The 22,336-nt window shown below is 38.9% G+C and overlaps 1 protein-coding gene across 4 annotated transcripts in view; it reads left to right on the top strand.

Moving 5' to 3' along the window:
• Positions 1 to 22,336, top strand: part of DMD (dystrophin) — a 2,163,935-nt gene that overhangs the window by 2,085,597 nt on the left and 56,002 nt on the right. For 3 of the 4 annotated variants that reach the window (XM_065915496.1, XM_065915495.1, XM_065915497.1), the window contains 7 exons: positions 3,889 to 4,055; positions 7,180 to 7,291; positions 9,004 to 9,140; positions 9,841 to 9,879; positions 14,375 to 14,440; positions 15,538 to 15,603; positions 18,034 to 18,192. In XM_065915496.1, coding sequence (XP_065771568.1) covers positions 3,889 to 4,055; positions 7,180 to 7,291; positions 9,004 to 9,140; positions 9,841 to 9,879; positions 14,375 to 14,440; positions 15,538 to 15,603; positions 18,034 to 18,192 — 746 coding nt within the window. The remainder of the gene's footprint in view (positions 1 to 3,888; positions 4,056 to 7,179; positions 7,292 to 9,003; positions 9,141 to 9,840; positions 9,880 to 14,374; positions 14,441 to 15,537; positions 15,604 to 18,033; positions 18,193 to 22,336) is intronic. The other variant, XM_065915498.1, reaches the window with a different exon arrangement.

Raw genomic sequence — 22,336 nt, 5'->3', positions numbered from 1 at the left:
ACCTACATTTGTTGCTGACTCATGGTCAGATTTTTTTTTCTGTCTTCCACAGTGAACAGAAGCTTTCTGTTAAAATTATGCTTTCTGTAATAAGCCTGAATTCTTTCTTTGTAGCATGTCATTGAATCTATCATTAAAGAAACTATCGTTTAAACTTAAGTCAGGGAAATATACATAGGTTCAGATTAGGCAACAATAAACCCCATGTTTTACATCAGAATGAATTAGTAATGCTTTTTTTCAATTTGCTGTCTTTCTGTGATAGTTTTTGTCCTAGCTCCAGATGGTTATTTTGATAAATTTAGTTTCTGGACCAGTGGAGCAAGAGATTGTTATAGGACTTATTGTAACCGGAACTTGCAGTTCTTTTGACACAATCTCTCTTTGTATCTTTGCTTACCAGATGAAGAAACACTTAGAGACTAAATAATAATGTAATTAGAGGGAGTCACAGTCCACTAACCAAAGAGGGCTGGCTTCTGGCCTTGTGTTGACCAGAGGTGCAGTCTGTAGTGGTGTGGCCCACCTTTGACCTTGGCCTGTTAAATTTTTTCACTAGTGACCTTTGGGTGAAGGCAGAACACATATTTTATTTATTTATTTTAAAATATCTGTTAATTATTTATTTATTTGGCTGTGCTGGGTCTTAGTTGTGGTGTGTGGGATCTGTAAAGTTGTGGTATGGGAACTCTCAGTTGTGGCATGTGGGATCTAGTTCCCTGACCAGGGACCGAACCTGGGCCCCCTGCATTGGGAATGTGGAGTCTTAGTCACTGGACGAGCAGGGGAGTCCCCAGAAAATGTATATTTAAATGTAAAAATTACAGAGTTGGGGAGAATGACTAACCCATGAGCTATAAGAGTCAGGATCCTTAAAGATACAGATGAACTGATGCAATGGGCTAAAACTAACAGGAAAGTCCTTGATGGAAGTGGAAGAAAATACATCCCAAATGAATATATACAAAACAGCGGAATCACTGGAAACAGCCAAACAGTATTTTTTATCATACCCAACAATGCATTAGTACCTTGGGGGTGCTTACTATCTTATAACATAAGAACAATGATAAATGTCCCAGGATCACTGAATAATTAGTGTGAGAAATTCTGAGGTCAAACAAGGTTTAATGTTTCCTTACTGACAACCAACCCAGCTTTTAGTATGTTAGCATGCATTAAGCGACAGATAGAATGCACAATGTTTCCTTAATTAATTTGACCTTCTCTTCATGAAACATCTTGCTGGGTCATTGATCTTCTGGACACACTGGGAAACACTGACCCAGAGATTTTAGTGGCGTGGAAGCGCTGTGGGAGCCTATAGTACAGAACAAATGAAAGTCATCCAATTACACTGTCCAGAGAGATGGCAGTACCATTCACAGCACATCATTTTTTGGAGAACAGAGTTCTAAAGGATAATGGCAAACTATGTGTCATATGAGGAAGAAATAAGAGAAATAGGGATGAAGGGCCATGGACAGACATGACAGCTCTGGTAAAATTTTGAAAGAGATTTGTGAAGGCTTGAGAACTCCGATGTTTCTGGTCAGATGTATAGTAATAATGACATAATGATAGCAAACACTGACATGGCTCTCGCTATGTGCCAGTGTTCAAGTGTCTTTCATTGAAATATTAAAGCAGCCCTACAAGGTAAGTCCTATAAATAGTTCCACTTCATGGCAGAGGAAAATTGAGACACAGAAAGATGAAGTTACTCTCCCAGAGTAACACAATCAGTGGCAAAAGTGGGATTTGAACTCTTGTGGTTGGACTCTGGAGCCTCTCCTCCTATTGACTGTGCCGATGGATTTCAGCTCAGTGTTATGAAGCACTTGTGACAAGGGTACCTGTACACAAATCTTCAAGATCGTCCATGGAGGCTGTTTGCTTCCTCACACGGATAGTTATTATATGACAGCTATGAGAACACACTGGCATTGGATAAGTTTGGACATGGTGACTGTCAAAAGTCTTACAGCTCTTTAGTGCCATTCCAAAAGGAGGAATTCATGTCCATGGTCCCTTTCATCATCAGGTTCTGTAATTCTTTTTTAGCTTTTAAGAAAATGTTCACAAAGTACATTACCTCTGTGATAGCACTCTATCTAGAACGAAGTACTCAACAGAAACTTTTGATCAGTAGCTTGAATTTATGCCACTTTGCAGCTAGGAATTCAAGGTTAAGCAGTTCATTATAATGTTGCTGAGGTGATAATTTGGGGTTACTCCTGGAGTACTGCCGAAGTGGTGAGTGTTACAAGCCCACTGACCCTATTCTTATCTGCCTAAAGTGTGAATACATTCTTTATTAGCAACCACATTCCAAGAGAAGTACTATGAGTTTGTAGTTCATATATTTATTGTGTGTATGATCCTAAATATCCCATCATATAATCAGTGTAACTTGATCTCAGAATAGGTAGCACCCTTTGGTTCTGGGAAAAAGCAAATGAAGACCATCTCTAGAGAAGGCACTTTCTTAGGGAAGGCCTGCTCAGAGAAATGGCAATTAGATTGAGAAAGTCTAACACTGATCCAATGGATTCCCGTAAGCAGAGAGAAGGGTTGGAGAAGAGGCAGTATTTGTTTAGATCATGACTGAGAAGCTTCCAGAGCTGACTAAAGACTCTAACCCACAGATTCCTGAAGCCTATTAAATCCTAAAAAGTATCGATAAAATCCTAGAAGTACAAGACGAGACAGGAAAAGGATAGATGACCTTCAAGGAACCAATAGCGTCATGGCTGACTTGTCAATGGTTAGCAGCAGAGAAAGTGAAATAAAAGTGAAATAGTATCTCAGTGTGCTAAAACAAATTCAAAACAAACAAAACACCCCTTTCAGTCTAAAAATCATGACCCAATGAGGATAACTATCAAGAATATGGATAAAAGAGACTTTCAGGCAAACTAAAAGCTGAGAAATTCACCATCAACAGACACTTACTAAAGGAAATACTAAAAGATATACTGCCAACAAAACTGACCCCAGATGGGAGATCTGAGATGAAGGAAGCAATGGAAAACAAATCCCCCAAAAGTGGTTAATATATGGATCGATCTAACAATGCAAAAATGTAAAACATGGTCTTGTAGGGTAAAAAATGTAATTAAATGCATGACTATAGTAACATTCCAATCAAATGATGGGTAAATGTAATTTGAATTTTCTAAAATCATTGGACTCACTGGGAGGCACAGGATTTATTAGACTCTGAAAAACAGAAAACTAGAGTCAGACAGAGAAACAACAGGTCGCCATGAAGAGCTCACTGGAGCAGGAGGTTTCAATGCTAGACTCACTCCTGCTGCCAGGGAGCTGTCTGGCCTTTGAAAAGCCATTTCTCTCATCTACATCTCAGTTTTCTTTTCTGTAAAATGAAGCTTCGGGACCAGATGAATTGTAACGCCTCTTCATTACGAATATAAGAAACACTGAGAAACAGATTCACTGGAGGGGAAATTAAAAAAGAAAAAAGGGATCAATCGTTCCTTGAGGTTTCTCTTTTCTCTCTCTCTCTCTTTTGAAATTTTGTCAGTAAGTACTTCCTTTTTACTTATGGCTAAGTTTTATATATCTCTTCCCAAACTGGAGTGAGATATAGTCTCTCCCAGGTGTGTATTGTACTCTACTGTTTGCATTTGTTTGCTTTGCTTTCTTGTCATCTAGTAGCCAAACAGAGTCATGGCAGTTTCCCAGACTGCCATGTGGCAGAGGGCTCGTGTGGATGTTGGGGGGACATTTGCAGAATCAGGCTGTGAAAAGTGGGCCTCCCTGCACCACTTTGGCTCTTTATTTGATGCATCACCGGAAATGACGTACGCCTCCTTTACTTTCTTATCTTCTCTCCTTGCACTCTCCGGCCTCCTGTCTCTGCAGGCTAATAATAAGCCTGAGATCGAAGCGGCACTCTTCCTCGATTGGATGAGACTAGAACCCCAGTCCATGGTGTGGCTGCCCGTCCTGCACAGAGTGGCTGCCGCAGAGACTGCCAAGCATCAGGCCAAGTGTAACATCTGCAAGGAGTGTCCGATCATCGGCTTCAGGTAGGCAGAAGCACCCCAATGTCATTTTTGTCGTATCATTTCTCACCCTTGTATGACTTGATCTGTTACCCTGCCCCTGTACCAGTTGCTATTAGTGCATTGTTACCCACTGTGCCAGTTGCTGTTAGTCTGTTCCTCTCCATGATGGGAGAGGAGGTGACCAGGCTGGAGCCTGGATTCCTCCTGTCACCCCCCTAAGCACTGGGTTATATTGTTGGACCGGCTTCATGAGACAGGTGGCCCTCTCTGCTTTCCCGCTTTAGCTCTGCGGAGCCATATTCTTCATCGATCAGGACGGACTCCCTGTCTCCACCAAGATTTTCGTCCGTCAAGTATACACAGATTAACTGTACCTCTTCTTTCCTGGAACCAAGACTTTTTGATCATCTCTTTTTTTTTTTTTCCCCCCATGCTCTCTTCTGTTTATAGAAACTCTCCCAGAATCAGTTATAAAACTAAGGAATGATTCTATTTTGGGAGACTTGTCATAGTAGCTCAGTCTCTTAATCACTCTACACCACTTTTCTTGCCGTAAAGTAACCAGAATTGTTTAGAGCAGCCTAGAACATATTTCTTGATCTGTGAATCCAATTATGCTCTTTTCATAGTCTCCTAATGAACTTCTGAGGGAATATAAAGTGTGCAAGTAAATGAAAGATTCACAAAGCCACTAAAATAAGAAAATGTTCCTTATAAATTTAAAAGTGCAAGAAGTAGGAAACATTGTAGGTTATTATTATTCTGACTTTCTTAAAATGTCCCAGAAAACACTTGGCTTTTAAATCTTCAGTCTTAAAATAAGTAAATAAATAAATCTTCAGTCTTGTTGACCTGTCTGGGGAGACAGGGTATTTTTAAATGAATGAATCTTCATGAACAGTAATCCCAAACCCAAATTCGAAATGGTGGTGTATTTAAACATCTGGATCAACATTGAGGTTGCCATAGTGATGAATAAGCTGTCAAGCTGTAAAGTAGCTGTAGCATCCTCTGCCTGTTCAGGATCCACTTACCACCTAAGTAAATACTCATCACTGGTTATGCTGAGACTTGTCTCATTACTTCATTTCTAATAATTACATTGTACCATTTGTATGCCTTTTATTCACTGTGCTCCTTCCATACTTCATGCTGTGTACAAAGAGGTTTTACAGAGACCTTCAGAGGTTTCTAAAGCCTGGATAGACATCATTGAGTAGGTAGTGCTAGCAAAGGACACCTTCTTTCCTTCCTGATTTCTGCGGGTAAGAGTGATGCCTTGGAGCAGCAGGGAGGGGGAGCTCCAGGGGACTGCATTGCATTTCTTACCTTTCTTTCCTTAGCTTCCTTCGCTGGTAAGATCTGTAGACAAAGCAGAGGGTGGATTTTATAAAATGCAAAAGGAGAATGCTTTGGAGGGTCTAAGAGAGCATTTTGACATTCAGTTCTTTTGCCCTTACGAAAGTAAATTATTTTAGGAATCAGCACTTCTCTTTCCTCCTTTTCCCCATTCTCAGAAGATGACTAGGATCTAAAAACAGTAGCTTCTCCCCCCCACATTCCCATATGTGACATGAGGAATATGTTTATTTGAATTGGCTCAGAGTCTTATCTGAAAAAGCACAAGGCAGAGAGAGTATGAAACCAAGAATACAGTATTCTGAGAATGGGGGGAAGTGTAGCGTGTAGTACTTCCAGATTATGAATCCTTTCATCTCACCCAAATTGTGTCTTTCCTTGAGGTTTCCGTTTTCTTGTGGGGGTAAGGTGGTGAGGGATTTCCGAAGACAGACAGATAAAAGAGGTTCTCCAAGTAACTCTGAAAATGAATCATGTCTGTCAATCAGAAAATGTAATTAAAGTAAGATTTGTTTTAATTGAGACTTCTTGCTGAATTTTCTTTTGTCTTATGAAGTTGCTTTATCTATATAATTTTTTTAAAAATAAGTCCCTCAGGAAATGTTGGTGCCCTTTTGATGGGTGGGGGATGGGCCTGAGATGCATCCATCTGTCCTTTCTTTTTTTTAATGATATAAAAAATATCTGGTTTATTGATATGGCCAGAAACATTCCTTTCTCAACATATTCATATACATTACATAGAGTATGTCAGATAGCTAAGGATAATTTTTTCTTTTTTTTTCCATTTATTTTTATTAGTTGGAGGCTAATTACCTTACAATATTGTAGTGGTTTTTGCCATACATTGACATGAATCAGCCATGGATTTACATGTGTTCCCCATCCCAATCCCCCCTCCCACCTCCCTCTCTACCCGATCCCTCTGGGTCTTCCCAGCGCACCAGCCCTGAGCACTTGTCTCATGCATCCAACCTGGACTGGTGATCTGTTTCACCCTTGATAGTATAGTTGTTTCAATGCTATTCTCTCAGAACATCCCACCCTCACCTTCTCCCACAGAGACCCAAAGTCTGTTCTGTATATCTGTGTCTCTTTTGCTGTTTTGCATATAGGGTTATCGTTACCATCTTTTAAAATTCCATATATATGCGTTAGTATGCTGTAATGTTCTTTATCTTTCTGGCTTACTTCACTCTGTATAATGGACTCCAGTTTCATCCATCTCATTAGAACTGATTCAAATGAATTCTTTTTAATGGCTGAGTAATATTCCATGGTGTATATGTACCACAGTTTCCTTATTCATTCGTCTGCTGATGGACATCTAGGTTGCTTCCATGTCCTGGCAATTATAAACAGTGCTGCGATGAACATTGGGGTGCACGTGTCTCTTTCAGATCTGGTTTCCTCGGTGTGTATGCCCAGCATCTGTCCTTTCTGAGCGTTCTTTTCAATTCTAGTATTTGGTCTTCAAAAACCTAGAAGTTTGCCAGTGTCTTCCTACTTAATCTGAAAGAGTTCCCAGTGGAGTTTAAGCAAGAGCTGAGTTTTTCTCCCCTCCCTCCAAATGTTTACAGGATGTTTCTGCCAAAATGTTTTGATACTGCAGGTCAAGCACCAGAAAAATCTGGAGGTAGGAATTTAATCACTTACCTTGAGGGATTAATAAACATGGCATTCTGTTTCTGGAATTAAAACAGTTTGGAAGGAGGTTTCTTAAAGGGTATTCTTTGGGAATTTGATCTGAAGAGATACATACATGTTTGTTTTTGTGCTTTACCAGGTACAGGAGTCTAAAGCACTTTAATTATGACATCTGCCAAAGCTGCTTTTTCTCTGGCCGTGTTGCAAAAGGCCATAAAATGCACTATCCCATGGTGGAATATTGCACGCCGGTAAGTAAATGTGTCCCTGAGCTTGAGTTAGCTCACCTGGGAGAAGTCTCAGTTTTCTAGTGTTGCAGATGATCTGTGATGCTATGATTGCTCAGTTCCCCAGATGTTGCCCAACTCAAGTAGCTCCAAATTGCAGACTCTGGGATTGAGTCTGGGATTGAGCCTGGCACACACAGAATGTCATAGACACTCCACACACACTGTTGGGTGAAGCAGTAGTTTTCTTTTTTGTTTCCATGGGTTGTAGAGAAGACATTTTCACATTTAGTTTCTGCATCCCTAGCTGTTGTGTGTAGAGGTGTTAGGCCTATGCGGCACATTGAGTATGGAGGAGGAGTAGTGTAGGTTCCCTGAAATTTGTAATCCACCATTTAAATGACTCCTGCTCATCTTTTGTCTGTTCAATATACTAACACCATTAAATGCTAGGCATTTACCTTTGAAACTACTCTGTATGAGAGAGGTATTATTTTTATCCCCGTTTTACAGTTGAGGACTCTTGACATTGTGAGGTTAAAAAGTTTGCCCAAGTTTCTATAATTAAGTTATTTCTTATATTTCTATATGATCATATTTCTATAATTAAGTTATTGTCTTGGGGAAACATTAAGTGGCCAATAGAACTTTGACAAATTGCTGGTGACACACATATGGACACCAAGGGGGAAGGTGGTGGTGGTATGAATTGGGAGATTGGGATTGACATATATACACTATTGAAATGATGTATAAAATAGATAACTAATGAAAACCTACTATATAGTGCAGGGAACTCTACTCAATGCTCTGGTGAGCAATGGAAAGAAAATCCCTAAAAGGGGTGATACGTGTGTACGTATAGCTGATTCACATCGCTGTACAGTAGAAGCTAACACAGCATTATAAAGCAACTATAGTCCCATAAATATTAACTTAATAAAGGAAGAAAAGAAAAATCACTAGTGAAACGGAAAAGGCATGGACTTGATGGACACAGACCTGGGTGTATATCTCATATTCCTTCAACACTGGCTGCTAGCTATTCAAAGTGCCATCTGTGGGCCGGCAGCTTTGGCATCACCTGGGAGCTTATTAGCAATGCAGAACCTCAAACCTCACCCTGGACTTTCTAAATCAAAAGCGGCATTTTAGCAAGGTCTGCAGGTGGTTTCCAACACATCAGAGTTTGAGAATTTCTGCTTTAGAGCTTTTCTCTCTTGCATCTTCAGAGCGATCCTCCCAGTTATTTCATTGTCTTCCTCACTTTGATTCCTTTTGCAAAGGTATTCAATGATGGAGAATGTACCATGCTGTGAATCGAATGGTACTTAGTAGGTAAAATCTGACAGCAACATGGACAGATACCATTTTACAAGTACTGTAAGGTGTGGCAAAACTGAAGGTCAACACTCTGACCTTCAGACGTCTATTAGTTACCATTTATCGAGCAGCCTAGTAGTTGACACTTCATTGATTCATCATCACAACTTATTGAGGCATTCTTGCTTCAGTTTTGTAGATGATTGGAGCCTTGGGTAGGTAAATAACTCACCCCCGTTAACCTCATTAGTAATGGGCAGGTCTGGTGTCAAGCCCGTTTTGTGTGATTTCAGCCTTTGCTCTCACCTCCTTCTGCTCTTAATCGTAAGACAAGTACTTCAAGGCAGACTGAAGTGGTGTTTTCCGTTCGAAACCTCGCCTTAAGTCTGATCTCCTCGTGATTTCCGTTTCAGACTACATCGGGAGAAGATGTTCGAGATTTTGCCAAGGTACTAAAAAACAAATTTCGCACCAAAAGGTATTTTGCGAAGCATCCCCGAATGGGCTACCTGCCAGTGCAGACGGTCTTAGAGGGGGACAACATGGAAACGTGAGTAGTGGCCAGAGCACGGCAGCCTCTTAGCTGACGTAGATTTGAGCTCCTCTCACCTGAATACCTTCCTTCACTCCCAAATGCAAACAGTCTCTCCTATTTCTTTCTTTAGATTTACTGTAGCGGTAAAGAGAAAAGTGAGCTGAGTCACCAGTTGCCGTGTCAATTGTCCCGTGAACAGTGACCCTTTCGAAAAGTTAAACTGTATCTCACAGGGGAAAATAACCCACATATTCTGGCTCCTAATTCCCTTACAAAGGCTTGTAAGAAATACGGGACTGTTTACAAATGAGTGACTCCAAGATTTCATTTTGATTCTCCCCCCTCACAAATCAGTAGGCGTGTGTCTTTGTGTATCTGATTGTGTGGTCGTAGCTAGTCACTTTTTCCTACTTGAAAGAAAATAATGGTCGCAGGAAATGTCTTCACAGTAAGTAGTTATGATTCTCTAGATGCAAATGATGATCTTGTCTTCACCTCTTTTGAACCTTCTCTTCTGTTTTCCATGACTCTGATGGCAGTCGCACCACTGGTTTTCTTTTAATTCACCTTTCACCTTTGTCTGGCCGTTGCTTTTCATGGTTCATACTTAATTGGGTTTCATTTATTTTGACCTTTCAGTAATTTTTTTTTGTGTGTGTGTGTGTGGCTGAGTTTGCCTGTGTCTCTCTTCACCACCTCATTTTTTGTTTTGCAGTCCTGTTACTCTGATCAACTTCTGGCCGGTAGACTCTGCGTGAGTACTTGCGCTGAAGGGTGCTGCTATCACAAACACATTCGCTTGCTTGATTTTTAAAAAAATTTTTGTTCTGTTTGTTTTAAGGACATTTTACTTTCCCTTCCTTCCTTTCAAAATTTTTCCCTTGCTGAGACTTTGAGGGTGCCCTCTGCCACAGATCAGAAGAGTCAGTGAGGTTTTAGGGTCCCCACCTGGTCAAATGAAAACCAGCAGAAATCCTGGCCTGGAGGTTAAAGTGGCATCACAGAAATTGCTGGGTTGTTAGTTCTGTTCCTGGCAGACATGTTTATATGCTCTTTCCTTGTAAGCAGGGAAGAGCCTTCTGATTACATAATAACATTCTTTAGTTATATTTCTAGAGATTGAGTGCTTTAGGACCTTCAAAAGGATGATGCTTTATTCTTTAGGGCCTGTTATAAGTGGACCATTAAAAGCCAGCATTGTTTCATGGTATAATGTTGAGTATGGTTGAATAATTTCAGTGAGGCATGTGGCCTTTTTATCAGGTAATGCCATGCTATTTGACTAATTTATATATATATATATATATATATATGTGTGTGTGTGTGTGTGTGTGTATGTGTGTATATATATATATATATATATGTGAATTTCTCAGTTTTGCCCTACACTCACTTTGCTCTCTTCTCCAAGCTAAATACCCAGCTCATAAACATACATTTACACTGGAAGGAAAGTGTACTATAGTCTTTGTTATTACTATTGGTGTGTCTTATTAATAATACTAATACTTGATATTAATAAATAATTGAATGACTTATCTCAGAGTTTAGAATCTCATTAGAAAACTCTATAGAGTCTGTGATTTATATATCAGCAAAGTGCATTGTTTTAAAGTTACAGTGTGTGGGGGGGTTTATAACAAAATTTTGGTATTTCACGGTGTACGTTATTAAAATGTTTATTTAAAGTCAGACAGTTCTATTATATATAAGAGGGAAATGACTAATTTGGAGAGTGGACTTATATAAGAATTCAGTTTATCTTTATTGGGTCTTTTTTATTCCACCATGTAATTAAATTTAAAGTTGGTCCTTTTTTAAAAAAAAAATAAAATAAAGTAGGTCCTTTCTAAAAAATCCTGTCGTGATAAGTGCAAACTATTAATTGAAGTTCATTTGAAGTCTTTATTGGCCGAAAGGAAGTGTGAGGCTTTCCTTTCTTCTTTAAAGCCACATTATTGTGCCCTTTAATTTTGAGATATGGTTACTATACTTGATTTCTTTACTAATTATGCTTAAACAACTTGGGGAGTTATTTAGATTCAGATATGTTCCTTGCTATTGGTAATTATTTTCCCTATCCCAGGTAATCTATATGTTTACAGAAGGTAACACCTTTCATAAATAAAGAACTTTTAAAGATAATATACTGAAATTCTCAGCTGGATTGGATCCTGATAAGCAAATGGATTTTCTCTGTGTTGGAATAAGTTCTAACCAACTTAAAAATCCAAAAGACAAATATGCCAAAGGTTAATTTTTTAAAGCACATAGACAGAGGTAGCACAGCATAATAAAGAATAACTAACTATAGAGGAAGTTTATTCTATCCATAAGCTAATGAGAAGCATTCAGGGAGTCAGTTTAATGTAGCTTATTTTAAGTAGAGGGTGTTTGTCTTTCTGAAAACATTCTTTTTAAAAATATATTTTCTAGCAACTGAAACCTGCCCCCACTTTGCCTTCCCATAAAAGTATGCTGGATTATTCAGAAATAGTGGGAAATTCTAATTTTGAGGAAGAAAACAAACCCAGCAGGCTAAAGTCCCTGTAATATGTGTAATTTTATTAAAGTCTTTATTCATGGGGTGGTAAATAATTTAGAAAATAAATTGTAAAGCTATTCTCTTCAGGCAGAAGAGTCAGCTCCTAGAGTGCTTTATCTTACAAAAATTCTATTTGATATTAACAAATCCTGGTGCAACTCTATGGCTGATTCATATCAATGTATGACAAAACCCACTGAAAAATAAAAAAAATAAAATAAAATAAAAAACAAATCCTATGACAATGACAGCGTTTAGTCCATTCAGGATGGATCATAGAATTTGAAAATTTACTGAGATACAAATCTTTTTTTCCTTAGGGAAAAAAACCCCTTATTTACCTGGATTTGTCACCTTAGTTGAAAGTAAACCTGGCATAAACCTTTTATATTGTTTGTCCACAAGTGAGACAGTCAAATGATATTCTTTTAGCTCTTCTGCCTTGTAAACTTACTAGTGGAGTTGTCACAGATAATGAGAAAATGGTGGTGGAGGGAATGGAATTGGCCATTAACAATAACAGGAAGAATCCTTTGGGGGATCTATCACTTTATATTTAGGAAGTGAGAAGGGATAACAGTATTCTTACCTTCCCTTGGAAAAGTGCTTAGAAGGCTTTGCATTTAGCTTTGTTTCTGGACTAAGTGGTTTTATACTTTTACTAATTCTTGGTTTTTAGATGATTCTTCTCTGACCAGTATTCCCTTTTGACTCGTTTTCTGGTTTCATAAGTACCTCCTTTAGTGTGTGTGTATATATATATATATATATATATATTTTATATATATATATATACACACACATATATATTTTTTTTTTTAGATTTCTTGGTTTTTATGCGTTCTTGTGCTTAAGCATGCTGTGTTAGGTGCTACATACGTTAATAAGAAAAATAACATGGAAATATCCTCAAGGCTAAGAATTAAAGCTTTGCATAAGATATCCTGTTTAAGATTTTATTAAAGTGTTTTGCATTTACATGCTGAGCTTTCTTAGTGCAGTTGTGCTCCAAGATCTCATGATTTTTTCTTCTCTACACTACCAATGTAGCAACTGTTATAAGGGAGAAACACTAATATGTTTTCCTTGATGATGGGCTTTTAGCTTCTAAGAAGTATATAATCGAAAGACTGGTCTGTTCCAGAAGATAGGGCTTATAAACCAATTAATCCAAGTACTCAGTTATCTTGACCTGCAGTGAATATTTTCAAGCAAACCTTGGCATTTTTATAATAATGGACTGTTCCAGGGTTCTAACAAATTAGCAGATTATCTCCAAAACTAGAGTGAAGATTTACCTGAAAATCTTTGGATCTGCCTGGCGAACTGGGTTGCCATCCTTTTGTTCCCTTGTGACAGTTTTAGCATCTTTGTAGTTGATTCCAAGTTTGAGTGTGGTGACAATTGACGTCGACAACATTGGTTTCATAAATAAGAAATCCATCTCTCAGGCAAGATTTCAGTTCCCTGGTTATGTAGTGTGTTGTAACTATTTTATGATTATGTGTCTTCTTTAAGAAACACAGATTTCTACTATATTTCCTATGTAAACATAGGTAACTACACATTTTTCTTTCTTTTTTTTTTAACTGTAAGAAAAAACATATTCTTCTTAGTGTTCTGAACAAGTTCTTGATTGCTGCTTAGACACTGGACTAAACCAGTCCTTACTGAATAGATCACTGTCAACTTTTGGACTCATGCCTTTACCTAAGGGCATTCTGTGTCAGGAGAGAAATGGAAGAGACCTTTTTGTCCGATTCCAGTGAAAACAAAAAAAGCACAAGCCCAAACTGGTTTTCAGAACAGATGAGTTTTTTTCCTAAGGTTAATCTAAAAGATACTATAAAAACTTCAAGGACAATTAATAAATCAGGTATGAAAAGGTGAAAACATGTCAACCCTACCAAACTGTTCATCTGTGAAGCCAAAAACATAGGGTTTTTTTTTTTACCCACAAAGTAAATAGACTATGAATGCTAATCCTCCTCTCAATTTTCACTCTCTACATTAGCACACAGTATCCCTAATAAGAAATATGTCAGGTACTGTGACATTCTATTGAAGTTAGTAGTTCTTTTTTTAAAGCATCCTGTTGTAATTTGGGGCCGTTCAGTTTTACTCTACCAAGTAGCAGTACAGTCCCACTGCTAATGTGGTAGATATATTCCTTCTTTACAAAATTGCACAGACCAAGACTTCTTGATACATGGAGTCTTGGTCACAGACTGCAGTGGCCTCTCCAGAGCTAAAATCATTGACTGCAAATGTACTAGGCAAATGTACAGTTTTCCTTCAATAAGAAGGCAGCTAAAAATGGCACAGGTGTAAACTGTGTGAAGTTTTAAATCGTATACTGCTAACACAATTTCAGAACTGTAAACAATGAGACATGACAAGATAGGAAGACTGAATGTCAGGTAGAGACTGTCTCCTTGACCTTTTCTATCATTAAAACTTGCCAGAGAAGTTTGCGATCCCTCCTTGTGGCTTTTGAGAAAAGCAGAAGTATGACCAATCATCTGTCAAACCTAGATTGTCAATACTTGATGATCTCTCTAAGATATAGAGACAAGCAGATGTGTACCTGATTCATAGTTTTAGGCTGAAAGCATTCTAAGCCATGTATGTAACAGAACTGTGGGGTGGGTTTTTCTCCATCAATGGGTGGTATCTGTGACTAATCACATTTTCTGCCTTATAGGCCTGCCTCGTCCCCTCAGCTTTCACACGATGATACTCATTCACGCATTGAACATTATGCTAGCAGGTATGAGACTAGTTGAATGCCAGGCAAATATTGATTGAAGTAACTAACCAAGGAAAGCTAACCTATAATGATTTTAAACAAATCTTTTCTTTTTTCCCCAATCTTGTCTGATTTCTACTAATCACCTTGCCCTCTAACGTGCATGCCGTTCCAACTGCATGTTGTTTTTGAACACCAATGAGAGCTTCAGTCCAGAACGATCTGCCCTAACCCCGGCCTTTAAACATTTTGAGAGCCTTGTTATGTTCTATATACTGAGCACGTTTAATCAGTTGACTTAGAAATCGTCTACCCTTCTTAGAAAACTGCTAGACCAGACATTAAGTATATGAAGAAATGATACTGTGTTATATGCAGAATATAAAAGAAAGCATTGGCTTAGATTTCTGTGTGTATTTGACAAAATGTGGTGTAAAGAAGAGAATCATTACTTTTCCTAATCCTTGGACCTTTCTGTCTCACATTCTTTGTGTTCGAGGTAACTTTTATATCTAAGAACTAAATTGCTAATTGTAAAATATGCCTGTTAAGTACATCTGTTAAGAGTTTGGTTAACTTTCAAGTTGTAAAAAGATTATTATTGTTTGAGGTGAAGGAGGTTTTTAAAGGTAAAAATTGGTGGTAGAATGTGTAGAGAGCTGACTGTGAATTATCTTTTATCAATATTTTAACTGCTGAACGTGTTTATCAACCATGGGATGTACTAACTAGCTATGTATTATTCTGTCATCAGTGGAAAGCTTTAATTGTCTTAAAAAACACATGGGGTAGTGGAAGCTATGGAGTGTGTTTGTTGTTAAGGAAGCTTGTCCCATGAAAACAGGGGCCTCTTCTCAGCGAAAGGAAGATCAACCTGTGGAGAGAAAAAGAATGCAACTTCTCTTGTAATTTATAGCATAAATGTAAAGCAGCTTAACTAGCTGGGGTCCACCACTCACCTCAAACAGCTAGGCCAACACACACATCCTTTAAATATGAAGGATTCCTTTCTCCTCTTGACATGGTTTATCCTTTAGTTTTCAGGAATGTTCGATTAGGTCTTGAATAGAGTCTAAGAAGTCACAGAAGTTTTAATGAGCTTTTACGTTTTTTATCAGGCTAGCAGAAATGGAAAACAGCAGTGGATCTTATCTAAATGATAGCATCTCTCCTAATGAGAGCATGTAAGTATCCTGTCTCTTTTTACAAAATGTGCCTGACCATGAAATTGCTTAGAGGGATTTAGACATAGGGTAGCACAGAAGATAGGAATTAGCATTTATATTCATTGGATCTTTCTGGGAGACGCTCATTGGCTTTTTTTTTCTTTAACTCTTGACAACCCAACACAGAATGAGCTCCTCTAAACTGTGGCACAAATGTTCCCAGACATTTTGCCTTCCCCTCATTCAGTGCTGTACTACCACAAATTGCAGGGTCTCAAACACCAAAACTGTATGAAATGTTTACTCTTTGCCCAAACCTGAGGGACTTTTAAAGGGACTGGATGTTCATTTTTCAAGTGATGGCTCCATCCATGGGCAGTAGAACTATCATCTTGGAATAGCTACACTGGTATTCCCATGGGGTAGCTAGATGGGCATTTTTCTGTAGAGAACCTAGCTAGCTTTTTTTTTTTTTTTTTTTTTTGCGATTGAGCATCTTCATGAGCTAAACAAACTGAAGCAGTCTTGTGAAGGGTTTAAGAAGAGGAAGTACAAGTTGAGGTCACGGTTTTGTAGTGGGATGATACTCCAGGCCTGTCCAATTTAAAGAAGGCGAGAGAGTGGTGCTCAGAGTGGCAGAGAACACAGCGATGGCAGGGGAACAGAGGCTTCATTACAGAGTAAGGATAGTATTGACCATAAGGAGCACTGAGGAATCCTGCCATGAACCGAGACCCTGAGGTGGATGGAGCAGATTAAGAAGCTTGTATGGAGGACAAACTGATAACTGAATAGACAACTTACAGAGATGAAATCTAGTCAAGGTACAATGATGGCGTTAGTTTCCTAGGTTACGGATGTCTCACCATTTTGTCATAGAGAATCTAGGCAAAGGGAAAATGGTAAATTTATCACATGTACTTGGTGTGGCAACCCACAGTCACAGTCAAATGAGAAACAGCCTGTATAAGGATGAGACTGAAGAAAATAGTACCCAAGTAGCATTTATACATAACTGGTTATAGCAGACATGAGAATAAGTCATCTCCTCTGGTACGTAAAGGTGATCAAGGTGATAATAGAGTCAACACTCAGCCATTCATAGTTATACTAAACAAAAAAGCCTTTGCCCGCGAATATAACTGTGGTACATTCTCTTTCTGAGCTGTGGAGGAAAGTATTAATAGTATTAATATATAAACTACTTTGACAGAAAGATACATAAACAAAGAATCAACTAAATGTAAGCAACCTGAATGATTTGGCTCTTTGGATCACTGATTTGAATGTTAGAAACTATAGTACATTCACAGTGATTCCAGTTGTATCTATGTAAGAATGGCTGCCATTCCTTGACTGCCCAAGGGAACAGTAAGAGAAGTTGAATTATAACTATCTGTTGTAATTAAACATGGGAAGTTCTCACAATACACCTTCAGAATTTGGGATAAGGGCTAACAGATTAGCTGGTCAAACTGCGTTTGGCTTATTTTTAAGCAAAATTTAGCTGTAGCTTATTCTGAAGGCATAGTATCCATTATGACTCAGTGTTGTTTGGGAATAACATGAAATCTTAGGGTCAGGTCAGGGGAAGAGGTTTGGTAGATGGGTTGACTTAACTTACATGTTTATTTTTAACACCCAGTCATTATTTTAATTTTAACTTACCAACCAGTTATCTGACCTGATGGACCAAGATCATTTAAATTAGGAGGATTTTTTCCCCAAGTATCTGAAATTTTTTCAGCTCAGAGTCAGAGATGAGAAAAGGAAATCAAACAGGTGTGGAGAGAGAAATGTTAACGTATCATCTTACTGATGTCTAGCCAGAAACAAAGGGTTTTAGCCTCTCATTAAGAACAGGATGAATTTCTTGTAACTCAGAGGTACACAGGCTTTTCAGGAGTTATGAGCAGTGCATTTAGAAAATAATTTCTCCTGTGTATGAGAGAATCCCTGGATATAAAGAAAGATGGCAGCTGCCTCCCAAAATACAAGCCTTTGGCCTCTTTGTTCTAAGCTGCTCTAAGGAATGAGTTGTTCAGTCCTCTTTTAATTAGTCACATTAATGGCTCTTTTTTTTTTCTGCTGATTTTTGTTTTTCTAGCTAAACAATAATTGAATGAAATAGTCATTTAATGTATAGTTTCATTATTGTTACCATCCTGCTTCAGTGGGGTTAAGAAATTCAAGCCATTGACTTACTCATGTAAATTGACCACCCAGATTCGATGGAAAATCTGAGCAAGAAACCCTTGGAACTGTCACCAATAGGAGGGTAGAACCACAACTTCAAGAGTATAAAAATGCCTTTAAAAGCAGGGAAAAGGGTCTAATTAATTGTTAAGAGCAAATAACTGTTTCAATTTTAAAGTAGACGCCTGAGTCCCTGCCCCCCAAAGCAAAATAAGGGGGGAAAAAACCAAAACCTTTGATTTTATTTTCCAGAGATGATGAACATTTGTTAATCCAGCATTACTGCCAAAGTTTGAACCAGGACTCCCCCCTGAGCCAGCCTCGTAGTCCTGCCCAGATCTTGATTTCCTTAGAGAGTGAGGAAAGAGGGGAGCTAGAGAGAATCCTAGCTGATCTTGAGGAAGAAAACAGGTGAGTTTTCTTTCTAGCTTTGTCATTGGGATGCAGAGCGCATACACTTGCACACATAGAAAAGTGCCAGGAATCTTCACTTAGAGTCATTCTATGTCTAACTGTTTTCTCCAGTAATCTGTTTAGCTCCATTTACCGAGTCTCTTTTTTGTCATCTGAAAGAAGAAAATGAACGCAATAGCATAAGTAAGAATTCATACATTAGGTATTAAATAAATGAATGCTCGTGGTGGTATTTGATTTGCTGCATGTATTTTAGAGGCTTTGATCTCATATTTGAGAATAGAGTTTAAGAACAAAGTAGGTCATTTAATTTTCTGATGATACAATTTGTACATGTGTTTGGCCATATTACCTATCTTAAAGCATTTAAGAAAGTAGGCTCACTGGTCATATTTGGGGATGAATTAGTTCATCTTTATTTTCCATCATCCAATACAGAAATCATTTATGCTCACCATCCTAGCAGATTAGTGAGATAATTCTAGCTGTCAGTCATCACTTGAAAAAGATGTTCATGGGAAAAGGCAAGAAATTATAAAAGTCAAGAAAATTTTCTTTTCATGACTCCACAGAGGACAAAGATGTAAAGGTTTGGCATGTTGTGTGGCATCAGGATGATGTGAATCATTGGACTTTGCTTTTATGTTGTGTGTATGACATCACAGGGCCCTTGCTTAAGAAAGGCTTTTGCACGTGGTCACTTCTAACTCAGTGTGCCTTCTTTAGACAGATGCCACCAGGCAGGTCTCTAAAGGAGCAGTGGCTCAAATTTGTGGGACTTGAGTACTTTCATGTCTTTGGTTTAGCCCAAGGCATGAAGACCTCTTCATCTTGGCAACACAGTATGTCTGAGAACCAAGTGCCCTTGGGGACTGTGTCACCTCAAGATGAAAAGGCGAACTGCCATTCATCCATTGCTTGCTGCTGCCCCAGGCCTCTGTGTAGTTCTCAGTACCTCTGACCTGTGGCCAGAGCTCTTTATCTGGTCGGCTTGCCTCTGGTCTCTCTCACCCCCCAGTACCTCCTCCATACTGATGGTAGTTGTGCATCTTCCCAGTGCCAAGAGCCATCACGGCATTCTTCCTTGACTGGATTTCTGCATCTTTTAAAAAAACCTAGCTTCTCAGCTGGACATTTTCAGCCTTCCACAATTTTCTCTTGACCTGGTTTTTTACACCATCGTCATCTTGTGTACCTAGATTCTGGCTGTGCTATTGTAACTACTGTTTCTGAATGCATCCTACTCTCATGCACTTTCAGGGTTCAGCTCAAACTTGCTTCTCAGCCTCGCTGCCATCCTCCACACCGTTGCTCTGAATGATTTTCCCCACCGAGCCCCTAGCAGATGGGGCTGCATTTGGAAGTAATCTGTCGTTTGTCTAGTCCATGGGGTCGCAAAAAGTCGGACATGACTTAGTGACTGAACAACAACAACAAATTAGATGTCTTTCAGGGTAAAGTGGCTATCACTGTACTAATCGGTCCCTGCATTTGGAAGTAATCTGTCATTTGTCTAGATCCTCATAATGCCTTGGATCTTTCTCCATGAACTTCGTTTCAGTTAGCTTTTTTATCTGCTACCCGCCACCACCCTCCCCACCCCACCTCTCTCTAATGGAGACAGTGAATGCCTTTGGAATAAGGACTGTGTCTTAATCTATGTTAATGTCCCCTATCGTGCTTAGCACAGTGTGACTATTTATTGGGTTCTCCGGAAAGTTTTGGTAAAAGCCTGAGTTAAGAATACAGAGAAGAGATCACACAGGTACCATTCCCGAGGTAATACTGAGCATTCTGTTGGTTTTAATGGTAACATTATTTGGGGCTTTATATGTAAAACTGACAGTGAATATCATGGTAGATAAAACCTCGCCCTCTACTGTATTGAGTATCATTAGTATTCATTTATGTTAAGTCTTTAATTATTTTAGGAATCAAAGTCAACTAGGAAGAAAAGCTGGTATCAGTATTATAAATAGAATTCAATGTTACCCAGGGCTAAGAATATTTTTCTACTATGTGAATGTCCATTGTGCTCTATGTCTTTCTATTTCATTGGTCAAGAGTTCTGTTTTATTACTGCTGCACCTTCCCTCCATACCATTACAACCAAGCCAAAGAGTGTTGGTGAAGAGTACTAAAACTATCATTTGAATTAGCATTTCATTATTTTCAGAGCACTATAATGCATTTTGGGTTATTTCATCTTCCTAAAAGTGCTATGTAGAAGATTGATAAGAAAATGCAGGTTCAGAGGGGTTCAAATGGCTTGACCTAAATTTCAGACAGTCAGTGGCAGAACCAACTTCAGATCCAGATTTTCTGACTCAGAATAGTCAACTCTGCCTTGCGCCCTAGCATAAAGAAGAATCATCTTATATAAGTATCATTTACGCAGAATTGTAGCACATTCCATGGAAGGTACCTATACTGGAGGGAATATTTTCAGGACTACACATGAATAAACCTGTCCATCTACCTGTGGTACAGTGATAACCACTTTACCCCGAAAGACATCTAATTTGTTGTTGTTGTTCAGTTGCTAAGTTATGTCTGACTCTTTGCAACCCCATGGACTGCAGCATGCCAGGCCTCCCTGTCTGTCACTATCTCCTAGAGTTTGCTTAAATTCATGTCCATTGAGTTGGTGATACTTTCTCCTGGAGTTTGCTTAAATTCATGTCCACTGAGTTGGTGATACTTTCTAAGCATCTCATCCTCCGCCGCCCCCTTCTCCTCCTGCCCTCAGTCTTTCCTAGCATCAGGGTCTTTTCCAGAGAGTCAGCTCTTCGCATCAGGTGGCCAAAGCATTGGAACTTCAGCATCAGTCCTTCCAATGAATATTCAGGACTGATTTCCTTTAGGATTGACTGGTTTGATCTCCTTGCTGTTCAAGGGATTCTCAAAAGTCTTCTCCGGCCCCACAATTCAAAAGCATCACATAAGGTATCCAAGGCCATTCCCTTAAAATGAAATGGTTAGTTCTCTGAAAGAAAGAAAAAAGAAAATATTCCAGGGCTGCTCAGAAATCCGAAATGAATCTGGTGTTGGTGCCGGTGTTTCTGTAAGTTATCTTGACCCTCAACTAAAGGTCAGGATGAGCTTCCTTCTTTCTCTGCTTTGTCATGTCTTTACTTCATACCAATCCCAAAGAAATGTGTCTATAGCTAGGGTCCCCAACCTCTGGGCCGTGGACCATTACCTCCTGTCAGATCAGTGGCAGCAAAAGCGCTTGAATCATTCCAAAACCACCCCCACGCACCCCTGGTCTGTGCAAAAACTATCTTCCACCAACTCAGTCCCTGGTACCAAAAAGGTCAGGAACTGCTGCTCTGCTGAGCTCCCCTCCTGAAAGTAGCCTCTGGTTTTCTTTGCTCTAGCGTCTCCTGTCTTCTTGCACTTCTTCTCAAAGAGCTTCAAAGAGCCATGGCTTTGTCTTCATGATCTGACTTCAGTGTTGCTTAAGGAGCCTGTAATTCACCATTTCCTGTCCTTCCTCTGAGAGAACCCAGGAAGTCATTAGTTGCCCGCCAAGCTGGCTGTATTTCCCTAGTCAAATTGGCTGCATAATTGAACAAATACAAGCACACATTTTGAGCAAATGGGAAAGGATATTGAAAACTGAGAGTGTCTTGGGTCCTTTGGACATATGTCTATGGGTACTTTGTGTTCCTTTATTCTGTAGCAAGGGCTTATCTCCAAAGGACAGCAAAGGAAGGAGGCTTGAACATCTCCATCCCTGACTAGATATGTTACTGAATTCTGTTATTCTTATTCATGACACCTCCCCACCATCACCTTGGAAAACAGAAAATGGCTAATTAGGAAGTGTCCTGGGGGTATCTTATCTCTGTCTTTACAATTCCATTTCTCCCAGTTGTTGCACATAGCATTCAATAAATATTTGTTGAATAAATTAATAAATAAATGAATGGAAATGAAGATGAATCTGTTTTCATTGTTACCCTCTTATATGTAGTTTGGTGAAAACTCTTCTTAAAACCTAATTTCATAGAGAAAAGCCTTTTGGAAGCTTTTCTTCTACTTGCCTTTCAGAATACTTCCCCTTTTTAAACGTCTTTGATGAGCCCCAAGCATTGCTTTGTCATAAATTTAGAATGCTCAAAATTCATTTTCCAAA

The sequence above is a fragment of the Muntiacus reevesi genome, chromosome X (genome assembly GCF_963930625.1).
Source record: "Muntiacus reevesi chromosome X, mMunRee1.1, whole genome shotgun sequence".
In the NCBI taxonomy this organism is placed as follows: domain Eukaryota; kingdom Metazoa; phylum Chordata; class Mammalia; order Artiodactyla; family Cervidae; genus Muntiacus; species Muntiacus reevesi.
This window is presented reverse-complemented; position numbering and strand designations above follow the sequence as displayed.